The following is a 26,064-nucleotide window of genomic DNA, read 5'->3' as shown; positions in this document are numbered from 1 at the left end:
CATTTCTTCCATACCATCGTAATGAACCGAACTTTGTTGTTGTGATCAGGAAATGTTTGATGTAATTTTGGATGAAAATCAGCTCGAAGACGCTTGCGAACACTTGGCAGAATATCTTGAGGCATACTGGCGTGCTACTCACACCACCAGTAGCACACCCATGACTCCTCTTCTTGGGCGAAATTTAGGATCCACTGCACTTTCACCATATCCTGCTGCAATCTCTGGACTACAGGTATGAAAACACATTTCAGCCCCAACAGCAGTGCAGCTCAGGTATTCTTCTTTTTTATTATCTTTGGGAAAATGGTGTAACATAGAGCATCATTCTGATTTGTTTCATTAATTATTGTCCACTGGTTGGCCACAGCCAGCAGTAAGAGGCCCTCAGCATAGAGGCCTGTAAGCAGTGGAGATGCAGCTGTGTGCTGAAGTGCTGGGACTGTTCTGGCTTTAATGGGAACTGAAATGGCCATAAATTTTCTGGCAAGGAGCTAGCTCTTGAGGAGGGGACAGACGACACTGTCGAGTGGCATTATAGCCGTATTAAAAAATGGCATTTTGAACCTGGAAAAAATGCTGGCGAAAATGAGATCCTCTCAGATTGAGAGTAAGCAGCTATGATTTGTCACAGCAGTTGAGCTAACAGCTATTGCAGTCGAGAATGTAGAGCAGTTGCTGTTCCGGTCCCATTTTGTTACCCTCATAATTCACAAAACATTCACTGTTGGGTGAAAAACTTCCATGTTTGTCTCTCGTATCAGCAAAATGCCTTCACCTGTTTGAGTTTCTTTGAGTGTGAATAATATTCATCTCTTACCCATTGAAAAAAATTCTGACCATTTTTTTCCACAGGCATAGCTCAAAAACGGCTGAACTTTGAAACTTCAAACGTGGCATGTAAATAGTCCTTAATGAGAAGTACGTGCTTTACTAAGTTTGAAAACAGAAAATGTTTTTGAAGTAATAGTTCTGAATGCTTGAATGATCAGGATTGCGGTGAACTTTTAAGTCTGAAAGTTTCAGAAGGTGTTTTGTGTGCGTGTGGCTTTTAGGAATGTGCACTTCCTAATGTATGTCAAAAGCAGAGCTGAACAAACTGCCTCTAATGAATAATTCACCTGACAAATTTAACTTCTGTTCTGCTTGTAGAATATCTGGAAGCAGGTAACAATTTTGAAGGAAACAATTCTTTGTTCAGTGTTTTCAATTAATAGAAAGCTTTTTTGTGTTGTTTTTTTTTTTTTTTTTCTATTTTTTTTTTCTGTGGGTGAACTGCACTTCACAGAAGGTGCATGGGATTTGGTACTCACGTTTCTAATGATGTGCTTGATTTTAGTAGGATCAGTAAGTCACTGTTTCCTGACTGGCTGAATGCACAAACACTGTTCTGTTACTAATAAAGCGCACATGTAAAATGTTGTTTCCATTTTCACTTGCCTTAAAATTTCAGTTTTCCATCCCTTCATGACAATAAAATCCCATCTGTAGAACTTTCACCTCTTCAGTTTCATTTTGAAAACTGGGTGTATCCACAGAATTTTTTTCAGGCATTTATTTCTCTCTGATCAATGGACACCAGCAGTGACTGTGAAATGTTGCTCCATTTACTTAGGGAAAACTCACACTGAAGATGAAAATCACCCCTGTGCAGTGGGCTGGCTGAAGGTATGCATCACTTAATCCCCACTTCACCCTACTTGTGAAGGCTTAGATGGGACTTGACTGGTGCTAGTACTCTGCAGAGGGGTAAATTTCTCCCTGAGTGAATGCTGTGCCCATCTAAAGACAGCAGCATTTGCCTTTCAGTGCCACTCAAGTGTTGCAGCCCATTTAAGGAGTTCTGGTGTTTGTACGTGCTTATCTTAGAGACTTCCACCACCTGAAGTGCTTGTCCTCCTAAAAGATGTGCCCTAATTCAAACCTTCGGAAGGATTTGCATCAGTTTTAAATGTAGCGATGTGATGGTGGTGATTAAAGCACCCACAGGAATCCTAGGAATTAAACTAGCGTAGGTGATTATGATAAATTAAGAAATTTTACTTATGACCTTGTGACTCCTTCTTGCCTGATATCTTGGGGAACTGAATATCAGAAGCCCAGAGCTTTTTATACCAGCCACACCTGAGAGTGGTGCAGATCCGCTGGGACAATCTGCTGACATTTTACCTAATCAGGACTTGGGAGCATTTCTTTTTTAACTCGATTGCCATTTGGAGTTCAGCTTACTGAGAACTGAAACTTCTGATTTAACTTAAATCTTCCGCAAAGGGTGTGAGGGTGCAGTTAACTGGTGTGTGTACAGCAAAGAGCAAAAGGGAGGAGGGTTTGCTTAGCAGCACGCTCCAGCTGAGCCCCACCGCAGGGGCTGTGTCTGGTGCACCTGACCTTGCCTAACAGGGAAAGATGTTGGCGTCCAGCTGCGTGTGCTTGCAGGTAGAAGGGAGGTGTATTGTGGTAGGAAGAGCAGGCTTTGTCATCACCAGCTCCGAGGGGCCAGTGGTTAGCCCTTGTGGCTAAGCTCTGGTTAGGCCTAGATCTGCATAGTTTGGGCTAATTCCAGTGAATGGCCTTAACCCTGTAGTTCACATCTCGGGGAATGTGTTTCTTAGGCCCCCCAGGAATTGCATTTTAAGTCCACAACTGAAGAAAATGCAATCCAGCTTATGGTGCAGATCGTGCTGCACCATCAAAAGTTACATGGGGCATGACAGCAGCGCGCAGCCACACCACGGTTGTGCCACAGTTGCACAGTCTCAGGAGGTAAATAGTGGGCTCAGAATAACTACACAGTCACAGCAGGGAAACAGAAAGGGTTCAGGAAAAGAGCAGGCTGCATCCAGAGAGGAAATTACTGCAGGGAAGTTGGAGGGCATGAGCACAGGTAGTTAAAGTTGCCCTTGAAGAAAATACATGGACTTTGGCGTACGATCACTACTAAAACATGGTGCTAGAAGGAAAACTTGGGGATAGCGTGGTAGGAGTTGCTGCCCAGTAATGGAGCGTGTGAGTGTGCAGAACGACACCTCTGTGTCCGCTCACCCAGGGGCTGGTGTCTCCGAGTAACCTTGGTAACATCGATCCACGTACCGGGATGGGACATCCGATCTGCTCTGCTGGAAGTGGACACCCGCCCGCACCGTTACTTCCCCATGCAGACAAGCCTTTTAGTATAAATTATGCAGTTAAACAGTTGCCATGGAGAGGTTGTAGCAATAGGAGGAAGGTTTTGTAGCACAGACAGCATCGTCCGAAATTTCAGAAGCGAGAGGAGCAGACGGTGCTGTCTGTGCCTGTGAGCAGGAGGCCCCGAGGGGGCAGCTGTTGTGGCACATTCTGCTAAAGGACAGAGCAGCAGAGTGACTTTGGGGCTAGAATCTAGGGAGGGAGAAGCAGTGACTGAGTTTGTTCTGAGAGTATGGATGGCCGGACTGCTGAGAGGTTCAGTGTGGTGACAGTAAATGTTATTTCTGCATAGGCTACTTCTTCATCGTGCCAGTTCACTGGCAAAAAAAAAAGCAAACTAATCAACTAATCTTGTCTGTGTGGCAAATGTAATGCGTTATCCATATGGGAATGTGAGGATAGCAGAGGCTAAATCTTTTAATTATCTCAGTAAAAGATTTTCTGTTGCCTTATTTATTATATTTATTATGTTTTAGTTGGAAGAACTTGTTAATATTTTAACCACCCCTCAGCTAGATAGCTGCCCATCAGTTGTTTGGTCCTGGGGAGGTTTTTAAATAGGGCTCAGAGAGCTGCAGCTTTAAAAGCTGCAGGAAAAAAAACCCTCTCCAGATGTTTTGTAGAAATACATAGGTCAATGGTGAACTATTTCTAAGCAGAATAGAGGCATGAATGTAACTATGTTCGTGATCAGAGAAAAGTGATAAATGCTGAATACATCAGCTCACTTTTCATGCTAAATGGCCTGTAATATTTAACAAGGTGAATACCATAAGAAAAAAAAAGCATTATAATACTATATATATATAGCTACATTATATATATATATATGCATATATATACATATAATAATCAGTCTGCTTTCAGCTCTAGGAACCAGACTGTTGTTGTGACCCATTCCTGTAAGCATACAGGTTTTAATATAAAATGAATTACTCAAAAGTGGATGGATTCTGAAAGACCTCAGAATAAGTTTCAAAACTAGCTTGAAAATACAAAATACTCTTTATTTGTACTAATGCTTGGATTCTTTGACACTTGTAGAGCCAGCGTATGAGGCACAGCAGCCATTCTGCAGAGAACTCTCCCATTGAGCGACGAAGTCTAATGACCTCAGATGAAAATTATCACAATGAAAGGGCTCGGAAGAGCAGGAACCGCTTGTCTTCCAGTTCCCAACACAGCCGAGATCACTATCCTCTAGTGGAAGAAGAGTACTCTGACTCATACCAGGACACTTACAAACCCCATAGGAACCGAGGATCCCCTGGAGGATATAGCCATGATTCACGACATAGGCTTTGAGTTCAAGAACCCGGGGAAAAATAGTATTCATCAGTTGATAACTTGCCATAACGTAGCTAGGAAAAACAATTCATCTTAATTTGGCAGATGTAATGCGGTCATACTGAGGTTACAGTCTGCTGTCATTTGATGTTAAGTAGGGGACAAAAAAAGTTACCATGCCCTTACGTTTATGCCCGATCATATAGGTTGTATTTGGGTTTTGTTTTTTTTTTTAGTACAGCATTTACATTTATAGCCATGCCTTTTCTTGTCATTAGATGTTAGGCACATCAGTTTGTAATTTAGGATACTTATCAAGGCACTTATAAAATAATTTCCTGTGCTGGAAATTCCAAATGACCAGTTCCAGTTGGAACCAATTTATAAGCCAATTCCTGTTGGAATTCGGGTGAATTGACTGGAAAGTCGACTTGAGCATGTTGCAATCAATTGAAGAAAATAAAACGAAAAATCTGAAAATTACAAATCACTAGGAGCTGGAAAGTCAGCTACAGTATTTGTTTGCTGGAAGCTCAATTTACATTTAGAGTTAGAATAAAAGTATTTTATTCTAGAATAAAAGTATTTTATTCTAACTGCTTACTTCCAGAATGGCTTTTTCAGACAAACCAAACAAACTATTTATTGAGAGTGCCAAATATCACAAATTATTGCAGCAGTTACAAAATACTTTCCAGTTTGAAATTATTTTTTGACCTGGCATGAGTGTTGCAGCAAAATGATTTCTTTAGTTTAGCCAGTACTGGCATTTGTGTTGCAGTCAGCAAAGATGAACTATGACAGGATACAGGGAAAGAGGAACATGAACAAACGTAGGAATGGTTTGTATGGTTAGAGGTTGAGAATAGGCTTTTTTTTTTTTTTCTCTCGCTTACCTGAATATAGCTAGTAGTCCCAAAACAGAATATTGGTGGATAGATAAGTAATTTTTTCTCCCATTTTTACTATTCTGCCTTTTTAAATGAAAAACAATACACTTTTCTTACCCAGTATGTAGACTACCCACATTCCAGTACGTCTGAGTACCTGTTTGTTACATCTTTCAAAATCCATCTTTGAATGTCTGAAAATTCCAGCATCGCACAAGAATTCTCCAGAAGAACATCAGTTTAAATTTCAGTAGTGAAATCTGAGGGAAGGGGGCGGGGTTAAACACACATAAAGTATCAAAAGTTAAAATAGGAAATTGGTCAGAATTAGCTTGCAATAAAAATGGAGTTATCAGAAAAAAAAAATTGCTCGCATAAAGTCGTAGAGCTGACGTTTTTAATTCAAAGAACTATGATAAATCTTTGGAGATACTGCTGCCTTACTTCTTAATGATCACTTCTTCTCACCCACTGAGTCTTCATTTCTTTTTAAATAGATAAACTTATGTGATCAGACCTTATGTCTTACATCATCAGTGAAGCCTTAGATCCAATATGATGGAAAAAGTTACCAGAACTGACAATTTTGTACAACACACTGATGTCTTTAAGCAGAGACTCCTAAAGCTCCACACTGCATGCATTTTCTAAAATTGACAGAACTATGCTGAACATGCATTTTTTATGCAGGTTCATGGCAAAACTATTTTTGCAAAAAATGAGGATCATTGACTTTTGTATCCGCTTCTTTTCTTCCCAAAAGCGGGCTTTAAAAGCATGTAGCACTAACTGAACTTCCTGGATACTACAGTTTATTCTACTTTCTCGACCAGTTAACAAAGATCACTGAGATTTTCCACCACCATTGAGTCTGGTTATCTTCTTGTTGTTACTAACAAGAAAAGTAATTCATCTCATATCTGGTATAGCCAAAAATGATGTACATCTCTAGCAGCATTAAAAAATCGTGGATGCATGATTAGTTTTTTAAACAGTTCTTCTGCCTAAAAGGCATCCTTAAACATTACTAGGTGATTCAAATGGGCCAGTTACCAAGAAAAAATTTAGAATACCTGCATCCATTGGAGTAGTAGAGTTGAGAATGGACACGACAGACCTGATCCCGTTTGATTTTCTCCAACTAAATGCCTGCAGATTCCAAAAGCGCATTTAGGGTGAGAAAGCACCACGAGATCTGGTCTGGGAATGGTAGCTTCAGCTGCCTTCTCTAATATTTTCTGCTATAGCACAGTGGAGCATTCTCCAGTAATTTTTACAAATCTTTATTACATGTACAGCACACATACCTGCATGAGAAAGAAGGCATTAGGCAAAACATTTTTTCTATAAGCTTTAATAAGTTTCTTGTTTGTGTGCATTAAAGTATTAATTGCAAAGGATGCACTGAGATGTATAAAGCTAGATTAGACAGCTGTTTATCTTTATTCTGTAGTAGCATTAGGGATCAGATCATTTAATTGCTTGAAGATATTTGCATTTTAATGGCAGGTAGCTGCGGAGCACCTACATATATTTTCTAGTAAACAAGGTTACTGCTTTATCATTTCCTAGACAAAAATGGCATTTATTTCTAGAGCCTTTTGGAGCCTTGTTTTGAAGTCTTCCATGTCACGCTAGTAAAGGGAAAGATCTACACAACACATATGCATAAATTCCATCACCTGCAGCATCTGAAGTGCCAAAACTACTTTCTTTGTTCTAATAAATCGATCTCGTGAGGGAAGTCATGTATTGTCTTGAAGGAACCTATCGAGTTCCTTTATTATATGGGTTTAAGTTTACTTTACTATTGTATGTAATTAGTTTACCCTCTTCTCTCCCACTGTCCATTCCATTTTAATATAAGAACTCAATTATAAAAGATCCAGCAGATCTCATTGCTTGGTGTTTTTTTTATTCTTTGAAGATAGATATATCTTTAAGTACAAATATACTGAACATGCTGATAGATTATTAATTTATTCTAGATACGAGCTACTGGAACTCTTTCATTTTTAAAAATAAATTATTTTTAGGAAACACAGTAATCAGTAACAGCTGCAATGTTGATCAGGACATGTTAACTCATAGTATTTGTATTAGAACTTCAGCAATGCTAGCCAGCTGTATTGTGATTTATTATGCAATGGCGCTATATAAAATTGTGAAGTTCATGTATTCCTCAATGAATACGAGTACGACTAATTTTCCAGTCCTCATACCATTTCTCTTGCTATTAAAATATTATTACCGTAAAGATCAGAGTTCTGTTCCTAAGCTCTGGCTTATACACAGAATTTTAGAAATGTTTATACTTTTTTTTTTTTTTGTTACCTGTTTTTTTTTTTTGTTAGGACACTTTTGGATTGCTGATAGTTTGCCCAATAAAAGTGATACGGCAGTATTAAGGTCTAAAGACAATATATGTCAGTGCATTCATGTGCCTGTGAATGGATTAGCAAAGTATTTTAAAAATCTTGTAGCCCCTTTAAAGACCATTCATTGTTAAATTCTTAATTCAAAATATTTCCTTTTTGGCAAGTTGTATTGAACAGATGTACAGGTTCTTATACTTAGCTACATGGCCGAGCAGTTATCCTATGGGATGTGCACCTCACAACTGACGGGGTTTTCTCAGTGAGTATATTATGAAATTGCTGTTTAAAAGGGAAGACAATTAAAGCCGTTCTACATCAAATTTTAGTTTATAAATAGTAGGCCAAATTCTGTGATCATTTTCTAAACGTGGTGGGCTGGTAAAAATCAGTCGAGCACCGCTAGTGCAGCGTGGCCCTACGCCTAGATTTTCCTCTGAAAAATCGTCTTACCGTGGAAATGAGGTGGCGCCCCAGATTCTGTACTTGCTAAGCAAGAGGAGATCGTGAAGCACGCCCCGTGTCTCGCTAGGCACACCACTTCTCGTTGCCGAGCCCGCTTCTGGCACCGTGTCTTTCTGGCTGGCTCTGAGCGACCCAGGCACGCCAGCAGGCGTGGGGCGGAGGGCGCTCGGTGCCTCCAGCAGGGCAGCTGCCAGCGCCCATTCGCAGGGCGTTGCTGGTGGTTTCTGCAGATAGAAGAACATTTTTCTTTTTTTTTTTTTTTTTTTTTTTTTTTCTCCAGGTTTGAAAGCTTCTTCTGAAGTTGGTATTTGGGGGTTTAACCTGTTGTGTCCCTTGCTTTTAAAATGTGGTTTAGCACGTACTTGTGGAGTGAAAATTACAAAAAGGAGGACAGGTGGCTGTAGGAACAAGAAAATGATGGTGGTTACTCTAGATGTGCATAGGCCCTTAAGCTGCAGTTCAGTTTGACTGCACGTCTTCTGAATTCCGTTTGGTCTCAGTGCTGTAGACTCCTCTGAGACCTCCCCAAACCTCTTTCCCACTATCACTCTACCATTCTCATGATAATATTGCTAATACTGTTACCTTAGAGCATACTAATTTGAGTAAATTAGGGCTTTCATTAGTCATGTTTGCTTTAGGAATATATTAAATGTGTCCTCTGATATATTTTGTTTTCCAAGTTCAGTGCTTTTTAAGCCTGTCCTTGATTCCACAGCCTTCACATATTTAAATAAAAAATAATTAAGAGACCACAAAGGAAAAAAATAATAATCAAAATCAAAATCTGATGCATGTTGTGTAAAATACCACTTACACAGATCTATTTTCTCTCCTAAAAGTCATTACTTTAAAATTAGGTCATCTGCCCCAGTTGGTGTTAAAGCAGGTTTAGCTACCTGGTGTTCTGCTGCCGTGTCTTTTGATGCAGTCACCTCCCAGTCCTTCAATCCTTGCTTCTCTAAAGAGTAACAAGACTGCAAGGTACTGTAACATAGCCAAATTCAGCTTTGGGGAAATGAAGTTAGTGCTATTGTTAAAGTGAGGCCAAAAGAGAGTACGTTATTTGAAGAGCAGCTATTTGAATAACCTGTGTTAGATTGTTATTCGAGTGCAATTTATTTTATAGAGAAAAATAAAGGGACATTTTAATAATGTTGTGAAAGGAACTAGCTTGGAAAAGAGCTGAGGATTCTGCTTAGTATCCAAACTTCTGTTAGGCTGGAGACAAAAGTTTTCTCCCTGACACAGAATCCATTTAAGAAGTCCAGAGCAACAGTCTGCTCGGAGCATACACAAAACTGGGGAGAAGGCAGAAATTATTCTGAGTCAGATAAAAGAGCGTGTCATTCCTTTTATGACTCATAGCCGATTTCTCTGAATGTGGCGAGGCGGGGCGTAGCGCTGGCTTGGTCTCAGTGATGTTTCTAGACTCACCTTTTCCCCTCAGACGTCGTGGCAGTGCGGGACTGTCTGGACTGGGTCCTGCAAACCCCTGCTGCTGACACCTCGTTTGACTGCCTTGTCCGAGAGTCAGTATTTGCAAGTCCGGCCGTAAACGTCACATACCACAGATCACTTGCCTTACAAGTATTTCCTGAAAAACAAAATTGAGTAAACTTGATGCCAGAGTCCCCTTTGATATTACTCCTACTCTGCAGAAGCAGTAGAAAATCAATACAGTGAGGAAATGTATTGTACAGTACAGATCAGTGTATTTTGCCAATGATGTAAAAACAGAGCAAGGGAAAAGAAGCACATTTGTAACAGCACAAATTTACAGTTAGTCCACTATTGCATTGGCCATTGTATTTCTGAAAAACTAGGTAGATCCTTTGATCCAGCATCGATGGATTTACTGCATTTTCAGTCGGTTTAACTCGTTGCCTGATCCTCCAGCAGTTCATTCCTAAGGCCTTGCATTTTGCATACGTGACTTGATTTTTCAACAACTTCTATTCCCTCCGCAGTAATTAACGAAGAAAGGACCTTTTAAAATTACAAAGTCCGCTGCCTTCACTTCTGCCGATTTCCTCCTCCAAGCTGAAACTCCGTGCACGTAAGCAAACTTCCAGTTACGGCCAACGTATCGATGGTGGCAGGTGACTGCTGGCGGTACCCAAGGTCCATGACAAAGCGCTCCCGGTGCCCTACTCGGGGCTGTAACGCTACCGTGTGCGGGGCCGGGAGGTGCAGGAGAGAAGAAGGGCCCACCCAGCGCGCTGGGACACTGCTGAGAGTTTAAAACCAAAAGGCAAGCAAGCTTAAGGAACATGTGCATGGGCTCAAGGTGTGTTGGTGTTGGCAGCAGGCCTGGCTCTCCTCCCGAGCAGGCAAAGTCAGTGAGGTTGCACGGGAGCAGCATGGGGAGAATCGGGCAGTGCAACCATGTGTCTGTGTGAGGAATGGAGGGCTACAGAAAGAAGAAATGAGCACTCAAGCTGCAAACCCTGGACCTTGGGCTTCTCAGCTGCCAGCAGATCTGCTGGTCGCTGCGCCTGGTTCCTGGCGATGGCTTGGCCGAGCTGCCCCAGCCTCGCCGGGAGCCAGGTCAGAGTCACCGTGGTGAAGACATCCCTGCCTCTGCCGGAAAAGATACCCCGAAATGTGCGTTTTCTGCTGATTTGCCCCTTTCTGTTCTTACCTCTATAGATACTGTCTGTGTAGCATTCGACGAGGCATGCTGGGTAAAACATACTATGCAAATGTGTACAGTGCTGCATGCTCTGCTCTCCCTCGGCTTTCAGTGGCTTTCCAAGAAAAAAAAAAAGAAAGTGTTGTTATTTTTGTGATCAGAATCATTTAAAAAAGACGATGCAGACTGCATGCTGGTAGTATCCTCATTTCTATGGATTTGTTTTATGGAATTTAGATGTACAAAACCGACCTGCATTACAATAACTTTTCTACAATAAATCAAAAACTACAAACAACGTTCAAAAGTCTTCAGGGTCTCTGTGTTCAGTACTCAGGACTGGGAAAATGCAGAGGAGTCACGAAAACAGTTGAGAACGTTGTGGCATTTTTATTGTTTAATGATAGTTTTTGGAAGCAGCTTCACGTGTTAGCATTTTTAGTCAAAATTAATGAGATTCTGGAGAGAGACGTGCATCTGCTCAGATGAACGAGGTTTATTTTTGAGTCTATCTGCTCTGAAATAGTCGCAACTCAGAAGTACAGAGATCTGTGTGATATCTCACTACTCCATCAAGAAATAAAATGCTTTCGGCCAACTGCTCAGCTGAAGGATTCTCAAGGACATTAATGGTCTTTCAATCCAATCCCCAGGATAATCTCATATCAGTTTAACATTTGTTCCTAGAAAGAAACTCTTACCAGAATAATGTGAGGTATTAAGGAGTGAAGGAGTAATTGAAGCAAAACCAAATGCTGTTTATGGTGTCTTGAAACCAAGAAAGCACTGAAAGGTGCTACCTTTTGCTAAATCCAAAAAGCAACTGCAGGAGTGGAATTACAGGGCGAGCTCCCTTCTGGAGTTGTTGGGGAAGCAAAAAGACCTCAGAGTGAGTAAGAGCAGCCCAACCAAAGGCTGTGACCCTCTGAACCTGAGGGGCTGTGCTTTCAGCAGGCACGGCAGTGGGGGACCAAGTTGCGTGGCGTTGCACGGAGCCCACCACGGGCTGCTGCTTGCTCTGCCTCCTGCCACCCACCTCCTCCTCGGGTGCCGGGGGCTCCTCTTGCATTTGCTGGGCTGATGGCACCTGCAACAGCCACGGTGTTTCTGCAGCCTTCTGGGGCTGCCTTCGACGGGCAGAAATACATTCAGCAGGTAAGCTGTGTAATTAGGATGTGAATCAACTCTGACTTTTATGTATCTAGTGCATGTACAGGGGCTTAAACGTTTATAAATTGAATTACCTTGTCTAACTGTTCAGAATTAGATAGAAGCATGTGAGTTTTAATCAAAGCTGTTTAATTAAGAAACCACACCACAGGCCAGCAGCGCACTTCTGACCCGTGGGGGTATGCGAGTGCCCCCAGTCTGCTTCATGGTTACCTGGAGCAAGACGTACAAGACCTGACAAAGGCCTTTGGAATGTCCAGGAGGAAATTGTGTAATTGTATTTACAAAAAGCCACGCCGATTTCCATTCCTGGAAAGCTTCCACCGGGAATGGCAAGGCTACTGCTAGCGCTATCACGAAGGAAAGCAGCAGTGCAGCGAATGTTGAACCAGGCCTTAGATTATGGCTGGACTACCAGAGGGAAGCAAGGGATGAAATCCTAACAGCTTCCTAGTCATAAAATACACCGTGTATTCCTTCATCTTGTAAAAATGCCACCCCGTTCTTGCAGTGGCTGGGTACAGACAAGCGGCATGGCAGGACCCGGGGTGCTGGCCCCAACGCACAGCACCGCCTGCTCCGGCTCTGGCAGGTGCTGCTGCAGCTTACACATTGCTTCAAAAAGCCACAGGGTCTAGCAAGAACTAGGTACGGGGAAAAAAACAATGCCTTTCTAGTTAAAGGTTCGAAATAACTGTGTTTTGCTACCTTCTCGCCTAGTTCGGTCACACCTACCTAACCCTGGGACAAGCCCACGGGTTTCGGAATCACTCGGTGTTTACACCGGGGGACTGCTGGTAGAGAAGTACCCGGCACCGAGCTTCTCCGCTGAGGTTCAGCAGCGAGGACGAGTAGTTCCTCTGCAGGCTGAATGCTGAACTTGCCGAAAGGAGCGGCTGCGCTGCCCTGCTGACGGTCACAGCCCTGCCCAGCGCCTGCCGTGCTGACGTGGGCAGTGGCGGCTCCTGCCGCGTGCCTTGGTTTCTCTTTCGCCTTCCCCGGCCAGCCGGGAGCTGCAGGTGCTGCACTCGGACGCCCTTCCTTGCCCTAAGAGGAGGACCTGAATCTTGGTAACTTCAGCAGCTGGCCAGCAGGGAGGTGTGTTTGTGCACTGCGCTTACACGCAATAAAGTCTTGCTTTTTTCCCCAAGTCGTGCTGCTGGCCGTGTCCGAGGTTAAAAATGAAGTCATGTCAAAACAAGGAACCAAAACTGCACAGAGCAAACAGCCTTCCTCCTCAAAGAGAGGCTTTTTTTCCCAGCCTGCCGGCGATTGTTCACCGAGCAAAGCTTTCAGACCGGCTGGAAGTGGCTGGGCTCACACAGCAGAGCCTGTCTGGGTTTCCTGCCATTTAGGCAGCCGACACTGCATTGCTGGAAAGAAGCGTGAAGCAGGAAGGCCACAGACAATAATATATTGTATCCAGTTATTTTCGACCTGGATGACTACAGATGTTACTGGTGCAGCGTGGGATTTATTTTGTATCCAATTAAAGTTGTAGTATTCAAGCTCATTATCAGGATGTTCATTTTCTTCAATTGCAACAAAAAGCACAAAATCCTGCAGATGTGAACAGAGACTCAGATTGCTCCAGACCTTGCTACTTCAACTACGGGCCAGTTTGCAGCAGGGAAAACAAAAGAAAAGCAAGGAGCCACCATCAGAATTGTGTTTTCAACTTCGAATAACAGGCTTACCACCAGTTTCACTTTTTTCACATTAACGCGTTTCTTCCGAGAAGCCAGCAAAGTTAAACCTCCTTTTTCAGGTAACTGCAGGTGTGTTTATCAGGCCCGCTGGCGTGGTTTGAAACCAAGGCCCCTCAAGAGCTGTGGGACTTATCTCAAGCTCTGCAGAGAATATTTTGACAAATGTGAACACTAGTGCTGAAAATACACACTGCTTAAACTTACGGCTAATCTCCAGTCTCGCCAAGAGACAAAACATTACCAGCTGATGTAAATTAAGCAGTCGTACGGCGGCTTACAAGGGTAAAGGCCTTGAGGTTAAGATGTAGGTGGTGCTGAGCGTGAGTGTGGCCAGACAACCTGCAGATAACACGAGGAACACGGCGTGGATTCCGTCTCCTGTACTTTCCAAGCAAAGTCATTTCCTGGAGAGGGGCGAGAGGTGGGGGTGGATGTCCCAACGGGGGCGTCCATCCCAAATGTCTCACCTCGCCTGTGATGCAAGGATGCACGCACCTTGTCTGTGTTTGTGAGAGGCCACATGTGCTGTGGAAACCTGGCTCCTGGGAGCTCTCTGGAAACCTTTTTGGGATGAGTTTCTTCAGAGAGGGGCAGGATTCAGTTTCTGCAGGCTGCCCCTGGCGATGTTTCACTGAGACTGCGGCAGGCTTGCAAAGAAATTTATTTATATGCACCCTGGGCTCTTGAAAGAAACATGGCTGAGGGGTTTCGCCACCTGCAGCCCTGAGCACGTGTGGGGCAGTGCCTTTTCTGGGCCCAGGCAGGCTTGTCCCAATCTGCAGGTGGCAGACAGAGGGTGAGAGGGGGCTCCTTGTGGGACGGACCCTTCAGAGGGGGCTCTGGGGACATCTCCTTGCTGGCTGCAGCCACCTGAGGGGAAGCTGTGGGGAGATGGGGGCTACCTCCTCTCACAGGTGACGGGAGTAGGGGGAACAGCCTCAAGTTGTGTCAGGGAAGGGTCAGGTGGGACATGAGGAGACATTTATTGCCACAAGATACAGCCAGGAGGTGGTGGAGTCACTGTCCCTGGGGGTGTTCAAGGAGAGGCTGGACGTGGTGCTTGGGGACACGGCGTGGTGGTGACACTGGGGGCCGGACAACAGAATTTCGGAGGGTTTCTCCGAAATGTCTGTGACTGACTCCGTGTATGACTGCCTCCGCGCCTCAGCGTGCGCCATGGCTGAGGCGGCCACCCCATAACGGCCGCTGAGGGGGAGGGCGGGAGGGCAGAGGCTCCATAACGGCTCCTCCCCGCGCCTCACAGCGCCCGCCCCGCGCCCTACGGTGGCCGCGCCGCGTTCGGCCGGGCCCTGAGCGCTGCGGGCCGGGCCGGGCCGGCGGCTGCGGGCCGGGGAGGAGGAGGAGGAGGAGGAGGAGGAAGAGGCGGCTGCGGGGCCGGGGAGCGGCGATGTCGGAGCTCGGGGCGAGGCCGCCCCGCAGAGCGCACAGCCAGCAGCAGCAGCAGCAGCCCCGGAGCGGCCCCCGCCCGCCCGTCCAGGCCGGGCCCTGAGCGGCCCCGGGCAGCGGCCGAGGATGGGGATCCTGCTCACCCGCATCTGGCGGCTCTTCAACCACCAGGGTGAGTGCGGCTGCCGGCCCCGGGGATGCTCCCGAGGGCTGTGCGGGGCTGTGGGGCCGGGCTGGTGGGGTTGGGGGGGGAAAAACCCGTCCCCGCAGCCCCCTCGCCTGGCCTGGAAATCGCTGAGGTGAACGCGCTGCGGGCTCCTGAATGTGCTCCCCTCGGTGCTGGAGCAGCCTGGGTGGCCCGAGCACTGCGAAACGGCGTGGGAGAAGGCTGGAAATGCTCACAGGTACATCTCTGCCAGGCTCCGGACCTGCTGAAGGGACACGAGGGCTGTGGGCCACAGGCACATCGCCCTGCCTGTACTGTCAGCGTCCTGCTCTTAGCGCCTGGTTGGAGAGAGGCTGAGGTGTTGCACAGCCTTGGACACGAGCATTGAACGTGCCAGAGCTGTGCCCTGGGGAGCTGCGGGGTCAGGGAGGTGACACACAGCACGGTCTGACACGGTTTGCAAACGTCTGCAGAAACTCCAGCCGTTGAGAAAGGAAAAAATGTGAGTGCAGCCGCTCAGAAATCGCTCCTGTAGGTACATAGACAGGAAAAAATAACCAAGGCATGCCTTCCCGGGCTGATAAACCCATTTGTACATCTCCACAGACAAACTGGCTGCTAGACACGGCCGTGAAACGTGGCACCCGAAGTATGTGCGTGCTTAGGTCAGGCTGAAATGCTGCGTGACCCTTGTTCTGTAGCAGTCGCTGTTGTGATAGCAGGGTTAGCTGTGTGACTTACCTGTCATATTTTTGTTTCAGAGCACAAGGTAATCATTGTGGGTCTGGATAATGCAGGAAAAACGACCATTCTTTACCAATTGTAAGTATGAACTGCAGCTGATGCGTCGTGTGCTTCCCATTGTTCTCACTAGGTCTTGCTGCTTTCCCTGTTTCTTTTCCCTTTGAGAGCTCTGTGCTGAAAATTAATCACTGGTATAGGTGGCAACGGGTCAGAGCATGGGTTTAGGCTTCGGAAAGGTCTGTGTTTTCCCTGATGTATGCATAAGGTTCCACTGAGAGCTTTTGTTTATCAAATTACATTGCTGTTACACTTAATCACAACTGCTTTTGGTGTCACAGTGCAGGCTGTTTGCCAGCTCCATAAAATATTATTATGTTTAGGGTTAGCCACAGGACAATGCTGGTGCACCGATCCGTGCCACAGCGTGTAAATATTACAGAAATTGTTCGTGAGGAGCAGAGCAGTGAAGCCTGACCTCTCCCTGCCGTGCCCTGTGTCCCGCCTGCCGAGGTGCGCTCTGCCGGTGGTGACAGAGGGCACAGGCTGAGTGCAGGATGCCTTAGCTCTGCAGCAGGTGACACCCGTGCTGCCTGTCCAAGGCTGGATTTTGGGGCTCACCTTGCTGCTGATCTGCGTGAAACTCGCACGAGCTTCGTATCGCTGGCCCTCAGCTGCTGCCCGATAAAGGGCTGCAGATCTGTCTGCAGACTGGGAGCTTCGAGGTGGGCCAGGCAGCTCAAGGTCTGCATGCGATAGAAACAGATTTGCCTTTTCTCACAGGAGGTAGTCCGCTATTAGGAAGTGTTCCTAACTCTTCGGTACCAGGAATAGGACCTGTTGAGTGACATGGCCATCCTGCTCCAATCCTAAGCTTAAAATACGCTTTTAAATGACATGGGTTTGGGGTATTTTTGTCAAATTACGATCAGTTTTTGCTTTTCTGGAATGCGAAACGTGCAGTATTTCCAGCCATTTATGTCCTAGCAGGTTGTGTGGTGAAAAGATGAAGGTGGTTGTCGTTATCAAACGGAGATTGAGAAATGTAGAATAAGTAGCAGGAAGTCAATTTTTTGGACTGATTTTAGTGGCTGCTGCTGCTGAGGGCCATCCTTGGTGTGTTTTAAAGCTGCCCGTGTCTTCCTACATCTTCCACAAACATCTCGTGATTCTTCTTTTTATCTCTTTTCATCTTCTTACTTCTGCAGCCTCAGTGTTTTCTTTTCCCTTTTGTGCCGCGGATCTCTGTGCGCGTCCTTTTCCTTTCTACCCTTTTAGTGCAGCAGGACTTCCCCTTCTCTCGTGGTGAAGAGGAAGGGGAATACAAAGTTTGCTCTAGATGGGTAGTCTCCTGTTCCTCCTGCTCATTTCATCCTTACAGTCTTTGCCTATTGTATTTTTGAATGAAGACACGGACACAGCTCCTTCGTGGCAGATCGGTGCCCTGAGCGTGAGCTCAGCTCTGCCCGGCAGCGGGGCAGAGGCAGCAGTGCGTTAGTGCAGTGCCCATGGCTTTGGTGTTGCACTGTTGCAGCAGTGCTGCTTCTAGCAGACCAGGGCAGCCCCACAGACACTTAATTTCTTCCCATTCTCATGCTCAGATCTCCCTCTCTCCTCGGCAGCAGTCGGGTTTTGTGTTCGGGTGTCTCGGAAGGCCATTAAGCTCCACGCTAACCTTGGTCCTGGGGGAGCGGGGCAGAAAATCCACCGATCGTATTGCAGACAGAAATGCCAGCGGCTTGAGTGTGGAAGGCTGCAGGCTCAGCCAGAAAGGGGATCCGCGATAGGCTTTTCCAAACATTAAAAGAGCTCCGCTGAAACCTGGTTTTTAAATATTAAATCAGCCACAGGCATCTTGTTACACCATTGTTTTCCTTAATTTGATTTTGTGGTTCTTTCTCTTTCTAATCCTTTTTCCCTTATCATAGCTTCCCCCAAATGTGTGGTGAGAAGATAGCGTGCTGTGTGCTGCTAAGGCCCGGGGTAGCTGGGATTCCTTTCCAGAACACTAGGCTGTGCCTTTATCCCTCCGTTATCTGTATCCTCTTCAGGAAATCGTCCGGCACTCGTACAAGTCTCAAATTGCAGCCTCTGTCATGAAAAGCTCTGCTAAAGCAGTTAAAAAAAACCAAATGTACAAAATGAAAAAATGTCGCATGGTTATCACAAGAAAAAATATTTGAGTTCTTTGAAAATGGTTGGCTCGTTTCCTTAAGCCTGCTGTTAGTTGTTTGTTTTTTAATACATCCCTTACAATAGAGTTTAAATAACGTGAACTTGAGGAGCACCCAGAGCACACCTGTAGCTATCACTATTTGTGTCAGGCTGGTTGTCTTGGTGACAGAGTTGCCCCGAGCATCACTAAAACAACGCATTTGCCATCTTTAACGTCCGCATTCATCTCCACCAAGCAGAATCTCTGGGCTGTGCTGGAGAAAAGAAGCAAGCTTGACAGAAAGTGACTGAAGTAGGGAGGGGGAGCGTGTTGTAGTGGCCGGCACGGGGAGGAGAGGCAGGCGAGCTGTGTTCGGTGGAGCTGGCTGAGGAGCTGTTGTTTTTCTGCAGCCTTGGAAGTCTTGTGGCTTAACCATATTCTTGGAGAAAAGCAACAGCTCTCCCGTACTGCACGCCTGCCAAAGTCAGTCTGGAAAATGAAGAGCTGGCTGCTTAAGACAGTTTCTGAAGCAAATACTCCTACAGCTTTATGATTTAAATACTGAGTTTTATTCACAAATGCTCTCTCAGCTTTACAATTTAATTGTTATATAGGTCACGGAGTCTTTTTTAAAATTTTTGTATTCTCTTCCCCCCCCCATCCCTATTTGTTGCATAAGGTCTGCTTGCTAAAATTCACTCACTGAGCTTTCAGCCTTGAAACAGCCATCAGCTTTAGTTCTTACAGAAGGAGGTTGCTTTGGAGTCCTAATAGGCTCACTAATGCCAAAAAGTTGGTGTTTCTGTGCTGGCAGTGTCTCAGAGTTGCTGTGTTCTCCCTGCAGCTCCATGAACGAAGTGGTGCACACCTCGCCGACGATAGGGAGTAACGTGGAGGAGATCGTGGTGAATAACACGCGCTTCCTCATGTGGGACATCGGAGGGCAGGAGTCTCTTCGGTCCTCGTGGAACACCTACTATACAAACACCGAGGTGAGCACGAGTGCCCTGCTGCCAGGTTTGTTGTAACTCTCACTGGAGAAGGGCTGCAGCGAACGTGGGGCACTTTGCATGGTGCTGTGGCTCCTTCAGGGTGCTAGGGTCTGAGCCCTGGGGCAGGTCCTGGTTTCACTGGGTGTTGCAGCTCCCCGTGTTTACAGGCTCCTCGCTGTGACTGCTGCATCTCTGTAGCAAGTGCTTTAAAACCTGCGAAACCCCTCGTGCATAAGGCTGAAAGCCCCAAAAGTTTTCCTCCAAAACTGGGAGCTGCGTCTCGCAGGCTCCCAGGCTCACCCCAAGAGTTTTCAGAACTGTTTGGTGATGAAGCTGCAGCGCGTGTACTGAGCTTGAGTAAAACTATGCTTCAAGTCAAGCTTTCCTGTGTGCTAGCACTTGTGGTTTTGTTGGTATTTTTCTGAAGGTTAATTTCTATAATCTTTGTTTTCCTGTGCCTCGCTGTAAGGCACTCTGACATGTATCTGTGTGCGTGCTCTTGCAGCACGAACATGATGTGTGTTTTAGAATCCCTTGAAAATACCCACCTGCAGGTTAGAGTTTGAAACAAGGGGAAAAAAATGATGCGCTTTGCCTATTTAAGGAAGCAAATTATCTGAGGGATCTGCGTGCTAAGCAAAAAGCCAAACCAGGTCTGGGAGTGCAGACAAACAGTTGCTTTCAGTACAAATGATTCACTTGAAAATGGAAGTCAGAAAGCTGTCAGAGCTACCTTGTGCACAGAGCACGGGACACGTTGTTAACCATAGCAGTGCTGTGGCCAGGAGAAGTGTGTAAGGAGCGAGATCACAGCTGATAATCCAGCTGCCTGTCTGCATAATCTGGTGGGATTGATAATCTGTTCTGCGTGAGTGTGCGGGGCCTGGAAGGCAGAGCGTGTTCTTTGAAGTGCTGACTAATGACTTCTGACTTTTTGAAGTTCGTAATAGTTGTTGTGGACAGCACCGACAGAGAGAGGATTTCTGTGACTAAAGAAGAACTCTACAAAATGTTAGCACACGAGGTGAGTAGGCTCTGAGTTCTCTTTGTTTTAATGCTTATTGCGGGTAAGATTTGATACGGATAAGGAAACACTCACACAAAATTTGTGAAAATTCCTATTTAAGTCATGCTCCCAGCCGTGGGTAGTACTATCAGATCCATCTTGTTCCCTCTGGAGGTTCTGTCTTTTGTGAAGCTCCCAATAAATTTGTAAATTAATATCAAATCAGTTACCTCCCACAAAAATAACTGTCCAACTTCCGAGTGTTTCAGCAAAACAGAAGTTAGGCCCTGTAAATGGACTGATGTTGAAAAAACACAGAAGTCACGTTAAGAATGAGATAGCTTTTTACAAATATTACTTCCTCCAAAAGCGTAATTACCATTTTTGATAGCTTCACAGTTGCTCAATGTTTTCTGTTTTCACAGTGAAACTGATACAGTCTTACTAGGATATTTTATAAGGAATAGCTACAGAACTGAAGAAAGGGACTGCCTGTGGCCTTTTTGACATTTGGAAGCTAATGAAACTATTTGTTTGGGGAACTTCTGAGGGAAAATCAGTTTAAGTTTGCCTTATTAATGTAAACCCTCCTACACACCTCCACTGCCCACATCGTCTGCTCTTCTTGGTTTTTATTTATTTATCTATTTTCCAATTTGAGGGATAAGCGAGGAGTCTTCTAAGGCACAGAAGTAGGGAAAAGAATGAACAGAGACGGAGAGACTTGGGGAAAGCCAATCTGAGAGGAAATGAAATGAGCAAGGGTGAAGGGGGGAGCTGGGGCTCGGGAAAGTTTTGCAGTAGATGTTTGCTCCCCCTTTTCTTGATCTGAAATCTCTTGAAGTCCTCCAGTTGTTAAAGATGGGTTACAGACCACACCTGTGGTCTTGATCTTATGGCTGAAAGCTGAGGTCGTTACAATTCTAAGGAAACCTGTGCAATAATAACCTAACAGTAACTGGGATAAGTGCATGAAATAAACTCCTAAAGTACATGAGAAAGCTATAGGAGCTGTCATTCTGCATTTACTTGGAATTACAGAATAAGAGTACGATTTGCTAACTTTTAAAGACCTTCTTTAAAACTGAGCCCTGTGTTAGGTCTGAAACTGAACCATCCATGTCTGATTTATAAATACTCCACTGCCACATAAGCCAAGGAGCATCTATCGTGTGGTCTGAAACACCCCAACGCTTTAATGGGGTGCACAGGAACGTACATAATCTCGTGGTGAAGTGCAGCAGGGCCAGAGGCTGGAGTTTTACTGAAGATATTTTTATAAGCGTGACTATTACTGTGACACCCAGGATAAGTTTGATGCAAACTGACTCAGTTTGTGTGAGTTGACACAGAGGGCATCGAGTTTCCAAACTTAAACATGTCAGAGTATAAAGACACTCATACAATTGATGTCACATCCCAAAATGTCACATCTGTATTTCAGCCACAGCCACTGCTTAGTGGGTGGCTGTGGGATGGGCAAAGGCTGTCTATATATTCTCTTTGAAAACTCTCAAATGCTTTAGATTACTGTGAAAAAAAAGGGCTTTTTCTATGTCTTTATTTTTGTTTTTCATTGTTAATTAACCACAATTTAAATACCCTATTACTGAAGTTTTTCTTCAGTGTTGTGTTGGAGTAATTTGCTGAGAGCCAGAGGACAGGTAACCTGTTTTCTCTGAAGCAGGTGACCTCCTAAAATGTTTCCTTATCTTTTTTTTAACCATCTTGTGATGTTTTAGTGGGAGTTAACTAAGAAACTGTGTTTTGCAGAACTGTGAACTGCAAAACCTCAACCGCTGTCCAGCTGACACGCAGATTCTGTGTAATCTAAACCATAACTGTTTCGTTCTCCTGGCGTGTCGGAGGCAGCCTGATTCTTTGCCCTGACTCTGTAGTCCTTATGTTTAACTTCTTAAAACATAAATGTGATGTGGAGGTCTGGAACTTACACCTTGTGATGCTCCCAAGGGGAAAAGTTCTAATAAAATAAACTGGATTTAAGATACAGGTCTCCCAGGAAAGCTGGGAGAGCAGGGAAGAGGATAGGCCAGTCTCTTTCGTGCTGGTGTCAGCTCATAGCAGCTTGAAGGTCCCGGGTCCTGCTGCCCAGGGTTTTGGTTCTCTTTTTTAGCGCCCTCCCCTGCGCGAGCTCTGTGGTTTTTGTGGCCGTGCCTGGGGCTGTTGGTTTCACCAGCTCAGGTCTCTGGTGTGGTGTGGCTGGCTGCTCAGCCACCCGGGCACAGCAGCTGGGGCAAGACCAGTTAGGAAACCAGAGGGGAGGAACGGTCCCAGACCTGTCACTGGTGGCTGCCGTGGCTCTGGTGGAGCACTGTGTGTGCTGTGGGGGGCTGTCGCCATCCTGTCTGCTGCTGCCACAGTTTGAGTTTCTCGGCTGCACTACTTAGTCTGTTGGAGGAGCTAAACAATGTCTGCGTCTTCTGTTTCGTAATCTGAACACGTTAATGAACTGAAATTGAAATGAGGGAAGTTTGAAACTCCAAGCAGTAAACGTGCCCTTGCTTCATGCTGGGAGACTGCTGCTGTGCTCAGAAAGCATCCATCCAGCAGCTGAAGTGCCCCTTGGCTCACAGCACAGTGATGTTCTGCTCCCCCTCCCGATGCTATGAGACTTGAAGAGAACAACTATACGTATAAGCTGAAATGAAAATCAGATACTTACCTAGAACGGGTTTTCCTTGCAGTCTTTGAAAAAAAAATCATTTTTGTTAACTAGCTCAGTTGAATTTTTGTTGAAGCAAAATTGGCCTGCTGAGGTCAGTTCCAGCTGCTTTCTGAACCAGAGGGTCATTTGGGAATTAATGTTATTGCTGGTAAAAACTAGGCTGCCTTACAGGCATTTAAGTGGTTGGCTTGTTTTGGCTTTCTGGGAAAGCCTTGCTGCTTTCAGAGAGACGGATTTTTAACAGTATGTGTCTGTACTAGCGTAATTCCAAGCAGTTTGAGATAAAATAAGCTTGGCCCTAGAGTCGCTGATCTCTGAATTATTGTACTGATGGCTTAAATATTGCACGGGGCGTTATACAGACACTCAGAGTAATGTGCGTGTTCATTTAGATGTCTGTCCTTTGGTTCTAAAGCCATGTAAGTGAAGATTTCCTCCAAATGCTGAGTGTCCCCCAAATAAAATGGCACTGCAGCAAGCACTCTGCAGGGGGGGTTAGGCAGAAGGCCTGGCCCTGAAACAGGTGGGTGACACTGCTGTAACCGCACACAGTGCTCGTGGCAGGGGCACGGGGTGTCCCACTCCTCCTGCAGGACAACGACGTGGCGTAGGTAGTTTGAGGCATAAATTGGACATCTGGTCTGCTAGATCAGAAGATTTCCTGAAGTTAAACACTAATCAGCCTGTGGTGTTCTACGGGCTAGCCTTTTGCTACCACTCACAACTCACCAGTTTCCTGTTATAGCTTTTGCCTCCAAGGATACATTTGTAATTACCTTCTTTTTTTTCTTCTTCCTCCCAAGGACTTAAAAAAAGCAGGTTTGCTGATCTTTGCTAACAAGCAAGATGTTAAGGAGTGTATGACAGTGGCTGAAATCTCTCAGTTTCTGAAACTGACTTCAATTAAGGATCACCAGTGGCACATTCAGGCGTGCTGTGCTCTAACTGGAGAGGGGTAAGAGTTATTCCTCTGTAGGAGGGGAGTCTGGAATGATTTTCGTGTTTTTGCTGTGGTAGTTGGTTTTAACACAGGCTGTTCCCGTGTCAGTAATAATGTTGCACTTAAATTTTTGTGTTCAGAACATGCTGGCTTAGGATCAGAGTGACCCACACCCCAACTTCCAAATCAAATCTGCAATTCCATCTCACGGAGGTGTAGTTTTAAATGACTGGGGCTTCATGAGGGCGAGGGTGGGAACAACCTGAGATTTGTCGTGGTTTATTAAGAATAATCACAATTAGAGAGACCTTCAGTGTGTTTGTTGGAAGTGCTGGGAACTGAAGTCTCTCACCCATAGATTGCATAATAAGACCTAAAAAAAGTGAATTGTTTCTGGAAATGATGCCTTCAATCAGAACTACAGAGCTCTCAGGAAGAGTTTAATTGCTCTTCGTGTAAATTGGTGCCACGGAATTAATCATCTGAAGTTACCCCGAGGAGTGCATGTGTTCCTTTAAAAATTATCTCTTTTGTTTACAGACTCTGCCAAGGACTCGAATGGATGATGTCAAGACTTAAGATCAGATGATTTTTAATGACCCCTTTGCACAGACTTTGCTTAAAAAAAGCTGTACCCGTGATTACCCTCACAGTGGCAGAATTACTGGGTTAGATGTATTTATAATGAACTGATGACAACTTTATTTTCTACGTAGATACACACAACGTATTAAAAATTAAGACCACTCAGCAAAAAGAAAGATGCGGTTGATGGCTCAAGTTTGTTTTCCTGGTTGTTTTCCTCCGGGGATGCACATAAAAGCTGTGATCAACCTTTTCAAGATACAGCCACTCAGAACAGTCTGATGCTGAGCGTGGTGAAGATGAAGCAAGAGAAAGGAACTTTTATTTTGGGGTTTTACTATTCCGTTGTAGTCCTCTCTAGTCGAAGATGTGGCTTCATTATTCCAGTAAATTAGCAAACAAATCAATGGCATAGATATCAACTTTCCAGTATTTTTAAAGTTACTGATGTTACAAATGCAAAAATATTTTCCTGTATGTGTACTGTACATATTTGTGTATATTTATACCTCAATTTTAGGTTAATTGCAATCTGTTCAGACCAGTGTGTAAAGCTGAATCAGTATGTTGACAGTAGTACTAATATTTGACATCGCCAACGTGTCACAGCTTCTTTTCCTTCGTTATCCGGATGGCTGGAGGGCCCAGCAGACAGTTGGCTCACCACAACTTTACAAAGCAAGCTCTCTCTGGGGACAGCTGCTGGTTTCTCACGTGATTTTTCAGTTAGATTTTTCATACTGGCTTGGGGCATATGGGTTCAACTTCAAATTACAGTATCGGCAAACAGTACAAATTTGCCAAAGAGTTTAAAACAAAACAAATTTTTTTTTTTTTTTTAATGTAGCTGTCATTGGATTAGATGATTCCAACAAGTGCATGTCATGCTGTCCGATGCTACTGCTTTTCTTTTTTTGCAGCACATGTTCCTTTGTGATTCAAGTCTCGCAGAAGTACCTTTAACTCTCCTAAAGGGAAAAATGTCACCTTTTTTTTTTTTTTTTTTTTTTTTTTCCTCCTTAACCAAAGAAGAGAGACAAAAGTATGTTTAAAAGTCCCACTGGAATCGTACAAAGCTAGTCGTGCTCTGCAGGAAGTGTTTTTCAGAGGAAGAGGCGCGCTTCCCTTTGATAGCATCAAATGTCGATATACCTATATGCAACGGCTGGGACTGGGGTGGGAAGGGGAACAAAGCAGACTACACTATTTGAAAAGCCGTAAGTGACCCCTTGATCATGTTCCCACAGAAGTTCCAGGGCAGTACTTCCCGAAAATATAACTCCCTTGCATGGTCCCCAGGTGAGTTATCAGAAGTGTCAGACACCGTGTGATTCTTTCCTTGCTGTAGTGGTTGAAGGGGTGGTTGTGCCACGCAGACGGTCAGAATTAGCATTTTAAAGGGTACAGGCTTTTCAGTGGGATGGTTTGAAATATTACCAGTATTGTAAAGGTGCACGTAGCCTTAATCCCGGGCTTTTCTGTTGGAGATGTGAGTTTGAAGGGAATAGTAAAAGGAAATAAAGGCGCCGTTTATAATGTCCTTCCCTTTCGTAGCTCAGTTAAAGACATTTTAAAGAACAAGCTTAGAGCGAACTTTCTAAGGTGCTTATCTTGGTCGTGGGGTAATCCAGTCAGCGCGCCTGCCTTCCCATTTGCCTACTTCACCGGG

At 44.9% G+C, this 26,064-nt stretch overlaps 2 protein-coding genes and 1 long non-coding RNA gene across 3 annotated transcripts in view; 2 read left to right on the top strand and 1 right to left on the bottom strand.

Annotated features, from left to right (window-relative positions):
* Nucleotides 1-9,067, top strand: part of CACNB4 (calcium voltage-gated channel auxiliary subunit beta 4) — a 43,896-nt gene extending 34,829 nt beyond the window's left edge. The window contains exons 12-13 of the mRNA XM_082763286.1: nt 50-235; nt 4,231-9,067. Of these exons, the coding sequence (XP_082619412.1) occupies nt 50-235; nt 4,231-4,491 (447 nt within the window). The 3' untranslated portion in view covers nt 4,492-9,067. The remainder of the gene's footprint in view (nt 1-49; nt 236-4,230) is intronic.
* A 119-nt stretch (nt 9,068-9,186) lies between these two features.
* Nucleotides 9,187-11,969, bottom strand: LOC309879784. The gene is made up of 3 exons (XR_014317843.1): nt 11,875-11,969; nt 10,848-10,953; nt 9,187-9,800 (listed from the first exon to the last, which is right to left on the bottom strand). It is a non-coding gene; the product is annotated as an uncharacterized lncRNA (long non-coding RNA).
* Nucleotides 11,970-15,017: 3,048 nt separating this feature from the next.
* ARL5A (ARF like GTPase 5A) lies at nt 15,018-25,407 on the top strand. The gene is made up of 6 exons (XM_082764128.1): nt 15,018-15,296; nt 16,052-16,112; nt 19,031-19,178; nt 20,119-20,202; nt 23,674-23,825; nt 24,351-25,407. Exons 1-6 carry the CDS (start codon nt 15,251-15,253, stop codon nt 24,397-24,399), a joined length of 540 nt encoding a protein of 179 aa, XP_082620254.1. The 5' UTR covers nt 15,018-15,250; the 3' UTR covers nt 24,400-25,407.
* Nucleotides 25,408-26,064: the final 657 nt, after the last annotated feature.

The sequence above is a fragment of the Aythya marila genome, assembly GCF_965140915.1.
Source record: "Aythya marila genome assembly, chromosome: 6".
In the NCBI taxonomy this organism is placed as follows: Eukaryota; Metazoa; Chordata; class Aves; order Anseriformes; family Anatidae; genus Aythya; species Aythya marila.
This window is presented reverse-complemented; position numbering and strand designations above follow the sequence as displayed.

Bases quoted from the DNA above. Each gene is read 5' to 3' on its own strand.
- ARL5A (XM_082764128.1), top strand. From the start codon at position 15,251: ATGGGGATCCTGCTCACCCGCATCTGGCGGCTCTTCAACCACCAGG. The intron at 15,297-16,051 runs GTGAGTGCGGCT...TTTTTGTTTCAG, and splicing joins GCGGCTCTTCAACCACCAGG to AGCACAAGGTAATCATTGTG. The intron at 20,203-23,673 runs GTGAGTAGGCTC...CTTCCTCCCAAG, and splicing joins ACAAAATGTTAGCACACGAG to GACTTAAAAAAAGCAGGTTT.